Below are 15390 nucleotides of genomic sequence, written 5' to 3'. Positions count from 1 at the left end.
TTCAAGATTTGTTTCTGAGTCTCTGGGATCATGGCCATTAAGCAGTTTAATCAGGAACCAGAGAGGTCCTGCCTCCAATTATATAGCTGAGACAGAGGTGGTTTGTGGGTGTGTTTCCCACATACCTAACTTTTGGCTGTTTACTTTCTTGGTAAACTCTGTCCCAAGTTTTTGGGGTCTCGCCAAAGGCACAGCAGCAATTTTGGGGTATCTGGAAGTCTGAAGGTGACATCAGATTGCTGATACACTCGCCTCATGGCTACAGCTTGACCTGCTGGCTGCACCATACCCCCATGACCGATACTTAAACCTGAAAGCTTTGTAACTTTTCCCACAGTGATTCAATAAATAAATATAAGAAGAAAAATAAATAAATAAATAAAATTATGGATAAAAAAGTAAGGTGGAGTTCATGCCCAACTCAATCAGCTAATCAGTGGCTTAATGAACAGCAGTACTCCTACATAAAACAAAACAAACAAACAAACAAAAACAAAACAAAAATAAATAAATAAAAGCACTAAGAGTAGGTCACAGGGAGTTACAGCAGAAGCAGGGAGAACTTTTAGGAGTCTATTACAAAAAACTAGGGAGAGAAGATGGTTAATCCAGGAGATAACAATGGGCAGAATGAGACGTGGTAGAAATCTGGGTATATTTTGATGGCTAAGCCTCTATGATTTTCTGACAGTTTGGATTTAAGAGTAAGAGAAAGAAAAGAGTCAAGGAAGAAGAGTAGCACTTGGATGTACTCATAAGTAGGGCACAAACTTCAGGTGTATAAGGTCCTGAAGAGGGAAGGAGGGAGGCCTGGAGGAAGACAAGCAACTCCTTTCCAAAGGAGGAGCTGCCGTCAACAGAGACACTCACCTCCTTGGAGAGCTGAGAGGGGGCATGAGTTGAAAGCTGAAGATAGGGAAGACAAAAGAAAAATCAGGCCTCCTCATCCACTGAAGATGCATAAACAGAGGTGAGACCTAGATCCAATATTACAAACAAGGCTTGATAAGGAGCAAGACAGTAGAGGTGATCAGAGGGGATAGGCGGGAGATAGCTTAGATAGAGCCTATAATGGCCCCATAACTGAGTGTGGGGGTTGAGAAAAATACTGAAAATATTTCTAAATTAGGGAGATCTGGAGAGACAGTACAGATATTAAGGCTCTTGTCATGGCCAACCCTCATTTCATCAGGTTCTGGTTTGATAACCAGCACTGCCAGGAGTGATCCCCGGACGCAGAGCCAGGTGTGATTCAAAACAAAAGATGTCTAAGATTTCTTTTGGTGCCATGACATAATGAGTCTTCTAATACCTGGCAACATAATTATCTAAAAACTACTCTTTTTTTAAAACTTTATTATTATTATTATTATTATTATTATTAGAGCCCGGCAAGCTACCGAGAGTATCGAGCCTGCACGGCAGAGCCTGGCAAGCTGCCCGTGACGTATTCAATATGCCAAACATAGTAACAACAAAGTATCCAGTGGAGACGTTACTGGGCCCGCTTGAGCAAACCGATGAACAACAGGAGGATCGTGACCGTGACCGTTATTATTATTATTATTATTTGCTTTTTGGGTCACACCCGGCGATGCACAGGGGTTACTCCTGGCTCATGCACTCAGGAATTACTCTTGGTGGTGTTCGGGGGACCATATGGGATGCTGGGAATCAAACCCAGGTCGACCGCATGCAAGGCAAACACTCTACCCGCTGTGCTATCGCTCCAGCCCCAAAACTACTCTTTAATATACATAACCACAAAATACACATTTATATACAACAAATTTCTAATTTCTAGACTGATTAATGTCAAGTCAATGCTCCATAAGCAAAACGAATTTGGGACAATGGAATTCACTGATATAAACAGACCCTGATTAAGATTTCATCATGATTTCAAAAATTAAAAATAATCACCATGTTGTTAATGTCTACTGCATAAATAGTACAAAGTTAAAAAGCTTTTCAACGTTTTCAATCATTATTTGTCATCTTCTGCCATGAATAAAAATTACATACTTCCTGTGTCACCTATCACATGCTTAAGTAAAATATTTCACTTTTCCTTAACATGATAGAAATACCTAGGCTATCTCATTTTGTCTCATTAGCTTGGCTACTAGTGGTATTTTCTACTTAAATTCAGCTCTTTTTTTTCTTTACTAACTATAAGTGCATTTTTATATTTAAAAATATTTTTATTTAGTAAATAAGAGGGAGAGGAAAGAGAGCTGAGGGAAAGAGATTGCAAGAAAAAGAACTCTAGAATGGAATATGCTTTTATCAGATTCTTTTTAACATGCAGAAATTCTACTAAACATGAAATTATTTTTGTAATTTTTACCTTTCTCTTACCAACATTTATTATTATTTGTTTATGTGTGTATTTTATGTGGTGAATGTGGTGCATGTGTATGTGCGGGTGTCATGCTGAGGAGTGAACTGACGATCTCACACACACATAGCATATGCTTGACCACTGAATCAATTTTTAGAATCATAAGTAAGGTAAAGGTAAAGGCCCTCCCGTTGATCGTCGATTTGCTCGAGCGGGCCCAGTAACGTCTCCATTGGAGACTTTGTTGTTACTGTGTTTGGCATATCGAATACTCTCCGTAGCTTGCCGGGCTCTCCGAGAGGGGCGGAGGAATCGAACTCGGGTCAGCCATGCTGGCCGCTTGTAAGGCGAACGCCCTACCGCTGTGCTATCGCTCCAGCCCAGAATCATAAGTACATCTCTAAATAATTTTCCAATTTTTTTTGTTTTCCTACCTTTATATAAAGCCTGATACAGGTACACTAGAAAGCTTAAAGCAAAGATAATATACATAAACAGTATGATTTACATAAGAAAAAATTAACATACATTTTATTCAATGGACATATAGCGAAAGCACCAGGGAGGTCACAGACTAAGTTTCAGTAGTTTCAGTAGACTAACTTCAACGAGAATAAGTGATTAAAATGAAACTACAGCTCATAAACTATGGCTGACTAACTTACAACCCAAAGAGGAATTCCTGAAAAGTCTGTTCAAGTAATTTGCTACCCTGGCAGTGCCAAATGACATTGAGAAGCTGAGCCACAGCAAACAAGATTTTAGCTGTGATGGTTTCATCTACTGAGTTATAGCTTTTATCTATTTGCTAAGAAAATGGATGAGAGTTTATTGTAATTAAAAAAACTCAATTACTGTACCTCTTCTATTTTCTTAGGAGAAGTTTCATTTTTATTACTTTTGAATTCTTCATTTATCTTTATTCTGGCTGCTAGAAAAACAAAGATACAGTTATTTGGTTTTCTAATATATAATAGCTATACCAATACTTAAATGTTATCCATTGTGATAACTGGCAGGCTACCGAATGTAACCTGCCCACACAGCAGAGTCTGGCAAACTCCCCGTGGCGTACCCAATATGCCAAATACCAATAACAATGATGGGTCTCATTCTCCTAACCCTGAAAGAGTCTTAAATATGGCAGTTTTTTAAAAATCTCAGGGCTAGGATGAAGGAGACATTACTGGGGCCTGCTCGAGGCAATCGACAAACAACAGGATGGTCATGATCGTCGTGATCCATTGTGATTACTTTTCTAATAGAGTAATCTTGTTCCACGTAAAGCAAGTATAAGCCTAAACAATTATTAAAGTACTACCTTGAACAGTTTTTGATACTCAGGTGAATTTGTGATTAAACCTGATATAATCCTTTATCATTCCAATACTTTTGTTTCTTGACTTTATTTCTAATTTCATTTGTTTATCTCTAACTCAGTGTTTTTCCCAAAGTGGGAAATACCATCTCACTTCCTCCCAAGAATGCTGGAGTCATTCAAGGGAGAAGTAGGAGCCTTGGGTGCAACTGGGTGAGGGGTACTTTGAGTGTTTGCTAAAAGACAGATTTCTAGGAGGATGCAGAGTTATGTTTTTGTTCTTCTGAAAAGGGGAGGCCAGTCAGTTAAGTTTGGAAACCTCTACTATGGCTAATACAATTCCAATAAGTTCAATCTAATGCTTTGTTTCAGAAAATCTAAAGATTTAACGTGGTTTTTTTTTTTTTTTGAGAAAGATGGAAGGGGAGTCCAAAGCAGTACTAGGGAGTCCAGAGGCCATTCCAGATTTGTTTGTTTGTTGGGCACACCTGGCAAAGCTCAGGGTTTACTCCTGGCTCTGCCCTCAGGGATCACTCCTGGTGGTGCTCAGAGGACTATATTAGATGCCACAAACCTGGGTTGGCTGTGTGCAAGACAAATGCCCTAACAGCTGTACTATTGCTCTGCCTCCTCAGTGTTTTTAAAGGTAAAAACACAATACACACAAGCATGTTAAATCTACACATATAAACAACATTTATAGAAAAAATAGGTAGTCTACATATATTTGAGAGTCCTGACATAAAATGAGCTATATATAAAACTATGCTCATATGTATCACTGAGACTTTAGCAAAACTACAACAGCATGATTTTTTTGTCTTGCTTATGGGGCAAGTCAGGCATCAAACACAGGACCACAGTGACTCATGTGCTCTACCATGAGTTACATCTCTGGTCCTCCACAACAGCGTACCTTGGTCTAATATGGTGCTCCAAGCTGCCTTATTATGTTTCTGTGAACAGTTAATGGAACAGTTGATGTAAAAGGCTAAAAAATATGCAGTTTTAGCTGTTATCAAAATTATTTTGGTTAAAAACCTTTAAAGGAGGTGCGAGGGGATGTGGCTTTGTGGTAGAACACCAAGGTGCCTGGCATGCATGAGGCCCCACGTTCAATCCCCAGCACCATCCCACACGCTGAGAGTGATCCTGGAAGCTATTTATGATTCCCAGCAGCACGACAAAGTATGATGTGGGACAAATTCTTACACATTTGGTCAATTTTCTCATCTGCAAAAAAAAAAAAGAATTATAGAGGCTGGGGCAATAGTTCAGCAGGTAGGGTGCTTGCCTTATAGTTGGCTGACCCAGGTTAGATACCAGCATCCCATATGATCCTGGTGCCACCAGGAGTGATCCCTGAGGGCAAAGCCGGGAGTAAGTCCTGAGCACCACTGGGTATGACAACCCCTCCCCACCCCCTAACCCCCATTATGAAAGTAACTACCTCACCTACCTCAAAGTGCTGTTATGAGAATTAAATGAGGAACTGTTGAAAATACATACAAACTTATACTTTTTTTTATTCCCCTGGGTCTCCCAACTGGTATCAAGGTTCAAAAGCTCTTCCTGGCAATTATCTGCCAATCAGCCTGGCAGTTCAGTCAATGTGAGGGACCAAAGATGTGATACTGCTTGGCCCTGTGGTGCTGGATATTACCTGGGCCACCTGTGGTGCTGGGGGAAACTCAAAACATATAGTCTAATATTCAGGAAATGATTTTTGGTGAATGACAAAATCTTTTATTTCTAGGGATAGTATCTGTCTGGCCTCTTAGAAAAACTTAGGTATAAGGACCAAACATGAGGCTGAGCTTCAGAGCTTTCATTACCAGATAACAGAAATAATCTCAAACAGTGAGATACTAAACTTGGCATAGTTTGGAATCGATTCTCTTTCATAGTCACTGTTACTTCCAGACTAACACAAAGCATAATAAGAATTTGGTCTTGAACAATGCAAAAATCTGATTTATTATATGAGAGAAATTACTTGGATATAGGCAAGGAATAGAGCACATTAAAATTGTGATGTTGGGGCCAGAGCAAAAGTACAGTAAGTAGGCATTTGCCTTGCACGCAGCCTACCTGGGTTCGATCCCCAGCATTCCACATGGTACCCCAAGCACCACCAGGGTAATTCCTGAGTACAGAGCTAGGAGTAAGCCCTGAGCATTACCAAGTATGACCAAAAAAGCCAAATAAATAAATAAATTTTGATGCTTTTCCCCACTGATTCTTTATGAAAAATCTCATTTTTAAAAAATGCTTTTTTTAAATAGACGTCACGGTCCTCCTGTTGTCCATCAATTTTGCTTGAGTGGCCCAGTAACATCTCCATCGTGAGACTTGTTGTTACTGTGTTTTGCATATCGAATACATCATGGGTAGCTTGCCAGGCTCTGCCATGCGGGGGAAATACTCTCAGTAGCTTGCCGGGCTCTCCGAGAGGGGCAGAGGAATCGAACTCGGGTCGGCCATGTTGGCTGCTTGTAAGGCAAATGCCCTACCGCTGTGCTATCGCTCCAGCTTTCTTTAAATATTACTCAAGAAGCCTAATATAATCGTTATAAAATATAAAATCGTTATAAAATATTGCGACATTAAAGGCCTTAGAGATAATATAGCAGGTAGGGCACTTGCCATGCAGCTGACCAACATTTGATCCTGGCACCTCATAAGGTCCCCAGAATCCTTTTAGGAGTAATCTTTGAGCCAGAAGTAAGCCCTGAGCATGCTGGCTATGGTCTCAAGACAAAAATTAATGAATATAAAATAAAATACAGCAACATTAGGAAAAAAGCCAAGGTCAACTAAGATGGTTCTTGACCATACAATAGGAATTCTAGGACTAAGGAACAACTATCTAAAAAACTGATTTGCGGGCTGGAGCAATAGTACAGCTAGTACAGCAGGTAAGGTGGTTGCCTTGTACACTGCCAACCTGGGTTTGACCCCTGGAAACCCATATGGTTCTCTAAGCACTGCCAGGGTTGATTTCTGACTGCAGAGCCAGGGGTAAGTCCTGAGCATCATCAAGTGTGGCCCAAAACAAAACAAAACAAAATAAATAAAAACTAATTTGCTCCAAGGGGATAAAAAACAAACTACTTACCTCTTAATGCTTTGACATCATTTTTAAAAACTTCTTGTCTGGTCCTGTGCAATGTTTTAAAGAGCTGTAAAACCTGTAAAGAAAATCAGAATTCATACCTCAAAAGTGAAATTTAAAAAATTTTACAGTTATAAGCATTGAACTGTATTGCCTCCCTCCCTCCCCCCTGGCCCAGACTATTATTCAAAATAGCTGATGAAAACAGTTTGCCAAAATAGCACTCCCTTTATTATCTTTAGATTTAAAAAATGGATTTACAAAAATAACACAATGTTGACTGAAACAAAACAGTAAGAATGTTAAAATATTAATGCCACAGGGTGAGATAGCTCTGGCGAGTGGAGGTACCTTCTGCCCACCTGAGGGATGGAGCACATGCCATGCATGCACAAGGAGGTCCCACGTTTGACTCATAGCACACGCGGCTCCCAGAGGACTACTGGGTGTAACTCTCTGATGTGCCCTGAGTAATGCTAGGAAGTTCCTTTCACACAAAAAAACCAAATATTTTGCCTGCTAAGGAAACTAACCTTACTAGTCTGAATCATATGTTTTACTTTGCTTAACATACCGAGGGATTTACCTGCTCTTAATATCAAACACACATACATGGATTTATTTCTTCTTGAGATATTGTTATTGTTGTTTTTGGGCCACACCCAGCAGTGCACAGGTCTTACTCCTGGCTCTACACTCAGGAGTTCTCTTGCCAGCACTCAGGGGACCATATAGGATGCTAGGGATCAAATTTAGGTTGACTTCATGCATGACTTCATGCCCTACCAGTTGTACTATCTCTCCAGCCCCTAACAGAGATATTGAAAGAAGATATTTCAGATAATTAGGTAGATGCAATTCTAATTTCTGAAAAGAGGAACGCTATGACTTATTTTAAGACTAGTTATAAAAAAAAGTAGAGAGGGGTCAGAGAACACAGAACTAAAGGCATTTGCCTTGCATGTGGCCAACCCCAGCTGGAATCCCTAGTACCATATGGTTCTCAGAGCATGGCCAGAAATCACTCCTGAGCACCAAGACAGGATTAGGTGTAACCCTGGCTCCCCCACCCTCCACACCTTGCCTCATCAAAAAAAGTAGAGAGAGGCTGTGTATATGAGCCGGCAATTCCACTCCTGGATATCTAGCTCCAGGATGAAAGACATTCATTCAAAAAAGATACATGCACATATTTAACTCATTATAGCACTTAGTACAGATAAGGAATCAAGCAAGGTATCCAATGATAGATAAGTGGATCATGAATATGTGGTACATATACACAATGGAATACTATGCAGCTTTAAGGAAAGATGAAATCATGCAATTTGCTGCAACAAGGATGAAACTGGAAGGTATCATGTTAAATGAAATAAGCCAGAAGAAGAACAAACACAGGACTCACTTATAAATTGTATACAGAATAACTGGATGAGGGGTCAGGGCGAAAGTACACTGGGTAGAGCACTAGCCTTGCATATGGCTGATGCAGGTTCTATCCCTAGCGTGCTATATGGTCCCCGAGCACTGCTAGGAGTGATTTCTGAACAGAGACCCAGTAGTAATTTCTAAGCACAGCCGGGTGTGGCCCCCAAACAAAAATAAATAAAAGTAAGAGCTAGAACTCAGAATGGTACCTGGTTTGCAAAGAAATATCACTGTGAAAATTCATGGTACAATGTCTTCTAGTTTGGGGGCCAGAACAATAGTACAGCCGATAGGGTGTTTGCCTTGCATGCAGTCGACCTAGGTTGGATCCCTGGCATCCCATATGGTCCCCCAAGCACTCTCAGAATTCCTGAGTGCAGAGCCAGGAGTAATCTCTGAGCATCGCTAGGTGTGACCCAAAAAACAAAAAAAACAAAGCAAAACAATGTCTTCTAGTTTTAAAATTGTTGAATTTTAGTTTTGTTGTTGTTGTTTGTTTTGGCGGTGCTCAGAGGTTACTCCTGGTTCTGCATTCAGGGATTTTTCCCGGCAGTGCTTTGGGGAACCATAGTGGATGCTGGAGATCAAATCTGGATTGGTCACATGCAAGGCAAACACCCTACCTACTGTACTATCACTCTGGTCCCTAAAAGTGTCAAACTTTGAACAGTATATATAGTCAAACTACCACCTCATTACAAGGATAAAATGGAATTTTCAGAAATGCAACGTCTCTGATTTTCTGTATCTCTTTTCCTAGATAGCTATAGAATTTTCTTACCAAAACAAGGAGATCAACCACAAAGGAAAAAAAATGTGGAGATTAGGGAGACAGATGATTGATCTACCATAAGAGAAGCAGAGATGACAGTAAAGAACAAGTACAGATCAGTATTTGTGCAATCTAGAAAATAGTAAATCTGCACTATCACAAAAACATTAAATTGCTCCAAAAAATACTTCATTAGGGAAAAAAAAACTGAAACTTACAGACTTCAGTTAAGCTCAGAATTTGGAAAAGTAGAAATCCAACCAACGATAATACAAATAAGGGATTGATTAATTTCAAGAAAAACTAAGAATTAGAAAAGATAGTACAGTCATATATATTAAAGGTTTCAGCTGTGAAAACGTTGCATGGAGTTATAATAATATCAAAGATAAAAATGAGATCCAGAGTGATAGTTTAACAGGTAGGATGCTTGCTTTGCAAATTGGCACTGCATATGGTCTCCTGAGCCCTGAAAGAGTGAAACCTGAGCGCAGAGCCAGGAATAAGCCCTGGGCATTACTGGGTGCCACCAAAAATCTCTATACTGCCACCCCTCAAAAATCTATTCACAGGGCAGGAAAGACAGCTCAAAGGGCTAAAGTACAAGCTTTTTGTGCAGGAGGCTCAGATTAGATTCCTGGCACTGCATGATTCTCTAAGCACCAATGGGAGCAGCCCCTGAGCACTGCCAACATACAAAATAACAAGCAAAAGGGGTCACCAAAATTGTATATTCAGAGGACAAAGGCAAATGGAGGGCGAAGTCAGCAATTTACATAGTTAAAGTCAATAAATTTTATCCTCAGGGTGGGAGGGGAGAAATCAATAAATAGTAGTTAAAGCATGACCCTGAGAAGCATAAAGGCAAATATCAAATAGTAACTGATTTTAAAAAAAACTTATTTCTTAAGTAGCAGGAATATGTAGAAGTAGAGGATATTCACCAATTTCTATTTTATCTCTCAAATGTCTCATTTATCATCTTTTTTTGTTTTGCTTCTGGGCCACATCTGATAGGTGCTCAGGGCTTATTCCTGACTCTGCACTCAGGAACCACTCCTGACAGGCTCAGGGGATCATATGGGATACCAGGGATCTAACCCAGTTTGGTCATGTGTAAGGCAAGCAGCCCCTACCCACTGTAGTATTGCTCAAGCCCAATGATTTATCATCTTTATGAAACTACAAATCCTTTGTTTCCCTGTAAAAAGGGATCAGAGGGTTAGAGAGATAGTACAGGGGGAAAGGCATTTGTCTTGATGTAGCCAACACTGGCTTGATCACTGACACTGTGTATGATTCTCCAAGCACCACCAGGAGTGATCCTTGAGCACAGAGCCAGGAATAAGCTCTGAGCATCACTGGGTATCCAAATCCTCACAAACACAAAAGAAATTTCTGAGGAGAAAGGACGTTATCAAAAATGGTAACCCATAGAATTTTTTTTTATTTCAAATCATCTTTCCAATAAAAGTCTAGAATCTGTAACATAGACTTTTTGAAACTCAACAATATAAAAAGAGACAAATGATTTGAATAGACATTTTCTCAAAGAACAAAAGTCCAGAGAGATATCAATCACAACTACTACTGGGGAAATATTAGTCTAAACTTTAGCAACACATTTCTTCACTCCAATAGGATGACAATGTGAAAAAAATAAAACATAACAAGTGCTGGCAGGATGAAGTAGAATTCATATATCATTGGTGGAATGTAAAATGCTGTAACTGCTTTGGAAAAGTTTGGTAGGGGCTGGAGCAATAGCACAGCGGGTAGGGTGTTTGCCTTGCACACAGCCGACCCGGGTCCCCTGAGTACCACCAGGAGTGATTCCTGAGTACAGAGGCAGGAGTAACCCCTGAGCATCGCTGCATGAGACCCAAAAAGCAAAAAAAAAAAAAAAAAAAAAAAGGTTGGTAGACATCCACAAAGTTAAACAGAATTATATGACCTAAGAGCTTCATATCCAGATATATGTATTTGTATACATAAATATGAGAAATCAAAAGATTTCACATGAAAATTTTATACATAAATATTTATAATAACACTGTTGTAGTAAGAAGAGTCAGAAACAACCCAAAAATATCGATTTATGATTGGGTAAATAAAATGTAATACATTCATATAGTTTTGGCTTGAATTGTCTCTTTGCCATCATCCCCCCACAAAAGACATGCTGAAGTCCTAATCCCCAGTACCAAATGTGACCTTACTTGGAAACCATCTTTGCAAAAATAATCAATTTAAGATGAGGTCATGGGTATGAGACCTAATCCAATGACTAATATCTTGTTGAAAGAGAAGAGACATTGGGAGGAGACCACCATATGATGATGAAGGTAGAGGTTGGAGTGACATAACAGCATACCATGTAATAACAAGGATCAATAGCCACTATTGGAAGCTAGGAACAAATGAAAGTATTTTGTTTTGATGCTTCACACACACATAAGGTAAGCACTCTATTGCTTAAATACCCAGGAGGATTCTTCCCCAAATTACAGAGGGAGTTTGGCTCTTCTGGCACCTTGATTTCAGATTTCTAGATTCCAGAACTGAGATAATAACTATTGTTTTTAATCTACCTAGTTTGGTTACTTTGAGCACCTATACATAACTAATACGGATTTTGGTACTGGGAAATGGGATGCCAATATAACAAGTATCCAAAATATAGAAGTTGGGCTAGAAAATACAGAGGTTAAGGGGCTTACCTTGTGTGTGATCAACAATGATTCCACAATGGGTATCCTGAGCACAGCCAGGAGTAAAAATTCATGGGACCATATGTGGTGCCAGGGACAGAACCTAGTTTGGCCACACGTAAGGAAGCGCCCTACACATGGTACTATCTCTCTGGCCCCCTGCTTTCATAAAGTACATTTTTGCATCCCTCCAGGTAAGTTAAATCAGTTAAATTCTCCTAAAATAAACTTTAAAAAATTCAAAACACTTGCTATAATTGTAATTATATGCACTTAATCCTTGAACTGCAGAATGCACCAGAACTAAATTTTTTCCAATAGCTAGTCTCTATATCCAGGAATTTCCTTCACGGAGGGTCTGGGGTCTCCTCCTTTGTGGGGAGTTTAGAACCCCGGGTACGGACACTCCAACTTTCTAGATTCAACCACAATGGGAAAAGTGTCTTGGATAAATTTTTATGACGGGAATTCACGTAGGAGCTATAGGAGACTTGATCATTTTTTCAGAGTTTTGGTGCAGGGAAATCCTAATGGGAGTCCCCACAAACACCAAGGAACAACTGAAGTTAAGTTTTAGGAGTGTCAAAAGCATACTCAGGACAGCACAAAGTCAATTCCCCTATCCCCCCCCCCCCATTGCTCAAGGTTCATTTGTAATTGTTTAAAATTTTCCACCCTGGTAGGTTTCTGTATGAACGCAAAGATGGTCTTTTTATTGTTGCAACTACTGTGCCTAGGCAATATAGCATAAGTGTTGGATTATAGGCCATCCATATTGTACTATTATTATTACCAAGAGGTTGAATCCAGGACTTCACACATAGTGACACTTGTACTCAACCATGGAGCTATACTGGAGCTTTTTTAAAGTATTGTTAACAGCCTATGGGCACAGAATTTTGGGGGCGGGGGGGGGGGGCAGGAGTGGTTGAGCCACACCCAGAATGCCCAGGAGTTATTCTGGCTTTGGTCTCAGGAGTGACCCCTGGAGGCGCTGGGAATCCGTATGTGGTACTGACCAGGGGTCAGTAGCAGTCAAAGCAGATGCTTTGCCTCCAGCCCCACCCCCTCCTCTTTTTGCAGGGTCCGGGTGTGATCCATATAATAATTTTTTTTAAGTGAATAACCCTTTACCACTCGATTCTACTGGCTGTGACATATATCGAAATTTACTTAGAACATCAAAGCACAACTTTTCCATACAATATTGCAGCAAGCCACTTTCTGCCTTGATTGCATAGGTTTCAGTCAATGACAGGAGCTGGTGCCGACCTGGCACACGACAGCACTGAGTTGCTGAGAACCGTGCCCAGGTCAGTTCATTTGAAGACTAAAACTGAAGCCGGGTCCTCGGGAGATGATACGGGTGCGACCACCACTCCCCATGCACACACAGCGTGACTGCAGTTCCGGTTAATATTATTTTTAGCAACGGATTTTTGCCGGGACTCAGTCTCCTTTGTCTTTATGCCTGTAATGCATCTTCTGGTGGGCTGACTGAACCAGTCACCTTTTCGGATGGCAGGAGCGCCGGACGGCTTAAGGCGCCTAACATCCTCAAGAGTCTGGAAATGGGCCTCTCCCATAGTCTGGAGATGAAACTGGAGTCAAAAGCCTAAGTAAAGACCTTGCGACCCGGAAAAACACTCGCAAGCCCGCTAGACTGAGAAGCGGGGACCAACCCTGCCTCCCACCAACCCTGCCTCCCTCCCACCCTCCTCGTCCTCTGCACAAACTTTTGAAAAACCTTCGCGGCGGGTCTGGGGTCTCCTCCTTGTGGGGAGTCTAGAACCCCGGGTACGGACACTCCAAACAATCTTCTCAAAGGTCGCGCTCTTACCCTCCCCGTTTGCATGGCATCCACCCCTTCTCCAGCCCTGTCACCTTGGCTGCGTGGCCCATGGCTCTCCCCGCCGATGCCACCACCTCACAAGCGGGCCAGTCACCCCGCCAACCAATCATTGTTCGTCTTGCCCGGTCCAATTTCCCGTGGCCACGTTCCTAACGCGGCGTAACCAATCACCAGGCAGCATCATTCGTAGCCCCGCCTTCCACGAGGAACTGTAAATGCAAAACCGGGACCTTCTGGTAAAACCGCGAGAAACCTCCGACCAGAATTCCTGCGAGGAGAACGGAAATCACCTGAGCGCCATCTTAATTAGGGGCAGAGCTACTTCCGGTTTCTGGTTGCAGCTTCTAATTGGGGAGGGTGGATTGACTTCTCATGAGTGGTTTGGTACCAGTGTTAACTGCTGTTTTTGTTTTGGGACCACACCCGGCTCTGCACGCAGCAATATTCTCCTGGCAGTATTCAGGGGACCATAGGGGATGCCGGCGATCGAACCTAGATCCACGGCGTGCCAGGCAAACGTGCTACCCCCTGTACTGTCGCTCCAAGCCTCCGAGTTAACTTTTATTTGGGGATTGGGCTGGCTATTGAAGAAAGTCCTCTCGAGCTAGCCACCCTTTTAACGTTTCACAGTGCAGCTGTCTCCATGCAAAAGGACCTAGTGCTTCTCTTTTTTGTTTTCTTTTGTTTTTGAGCATACTCAAGTGCGAAGGTGCATACATAAAACTAGTTGGGGCGATGGTCGAGAGACTGAAGCCACCGTAGGAGCCTGGCTTAGCAAGGTGCTTCAAGCAACCGCGCCAGAAATGGCAGAGTGCTGCAGAATGTCACCCCATCTCTCAAAAGAGCTAAGACCTAGTGGCTGTTTCTGAAATACTGACTCCCCAAAGTGCTATTCACATACTACGATTTAACTTCTTTAGAAGGTGAGGGGGATTTTAACTTGCTCTGAACTCTACAACTAGCATATGGAAGGTGTGGGAAACAAATCTCAGTACCAGAAATCCTAGACATATATATATATATATACATATATATATATATTGCTTACTCGACTTGCCCTATTCCTTGGTTCCTACCGAACATGCGGTAGGAACATGGAATTTATTAACACAATTTTGATCATAAACAATAATGAAACATGAACTTAAATTCACTTTAAAAACAAAAGGCGAAACATTTATATGAACCCAAAAGAAACCAGAATATAAATTCACTTTTAACTTAGAACCTTGCAAGCACCAAAGAAAATTTCATCCTCGTTCCCACTGCATAAGCGTTGTTTGCCTTCCTTAGCCCACAGCCTTCTGGTCACCGTTAGGTAAAACTGACTTTATATTAGGAATGATTTATTTGGACTAATGAATCTTCAAGACTTTTCCTTCTCTCTGATAAGTCATTTTAGGGAACACTGCAAGTCCTCATGAAAATAGCAATGTAGTAACTGACTTGATTAAAATGCAAGATGGTTCAGGGGTGGAGGTACCTGCTTTCTATGCAAGAGGCAGGAAATTCAAACTCCTTGCTCATTCCCCTACTCCCATCCCCCCACTCCCATGCCAAGTATATTTCTTGCAGCGCTGTCTTTAGTGATCACAGGTGTCACTACAAAAGCATGTTTTTGAACACATAGAAACGAAACGTGTGTGACACCCCAACTGTGCACTCCCTCCAGCAAGCATCACAACCAAGTGTGCAGTCCCTGTCACTGAACTGACCAGAAAAGGTGGGAGGGGCACATTAGATTCGCTGGAGCGATAGCACAGCGGTAGGGCGTTTGCCTTGCACGCAGCCAACATAACATCAAGCAATCAAATCAAATGTATTGGGTACCTGTTTTGTTTTTTTAATTT

The 15390-nt window shown here is 41.3% G+C and overlaps 1 protein-coding gene across 6 annotated transcripts in view; it reads right to left on the bottom strand.

Annotated features, from left to right (window-relative positions):
• The window catches only part of LYRM7 (LYR motif containing 7), a 39174-nt gene extending 25368 nt beyond the window's left edge, over nucleotides 1-13806 (bottom strand). For 2 of the 6 annotated variants that reach the window (XM_056124741.1, XM_056124740.1), the window contains exons 1-4: nucleotides 13529-13562; nucleotides 13199-13277; nucleotides 6781-6853; nucleotides 3205-3275 (exon numbers count right to left, since the gene is read on the bottom strand). In XM_056124741.1, coding sequence (XP_055980716.1) covers nucleotides 3205-3275; nucleotides 6781-6853; nucleotides 13199-13277; nucleotides 13529-13548 — 243 coding nt within the window. In that variant the 5' untranslated portion in view covers nucleotides 13549-13562. Of the gene's footprint in view, nucleotides 1-3204; nucleotides 3276-6780; nucleotides 6854-13198; nucleotides 13278-13528 lie in introns of all 6 variants that reach the window. The other 4 variants (XM_056124742.1, XM_056124745.1, XM_056124743.1 and 1 more) reach the window with 4 other exon arrangements.
• Between the last annotated feature and the right edge of the window lie 1584 nt (nucleotides 13807-15390).

This window comes from Sorex fumeus, unplaced genomic scaffold (genome assembly GCF_029834395.1).
Source record: "Sorex fumeus unplaced genomic scaffold, SorFum_2.1 ptg000051l, whole genome shotgun sequence".
NCBI classification, from domain to species: Eukaryota; Metazoa; Chordata; class Mammalia; order Eulipotyphla; family Soricidae; genus Sorex; species Sorex fumeus.
Note: the sequence above shows the minus strand (reverse complement) of the source record. Positions and strands in the feature narration are given on the sequence as shown.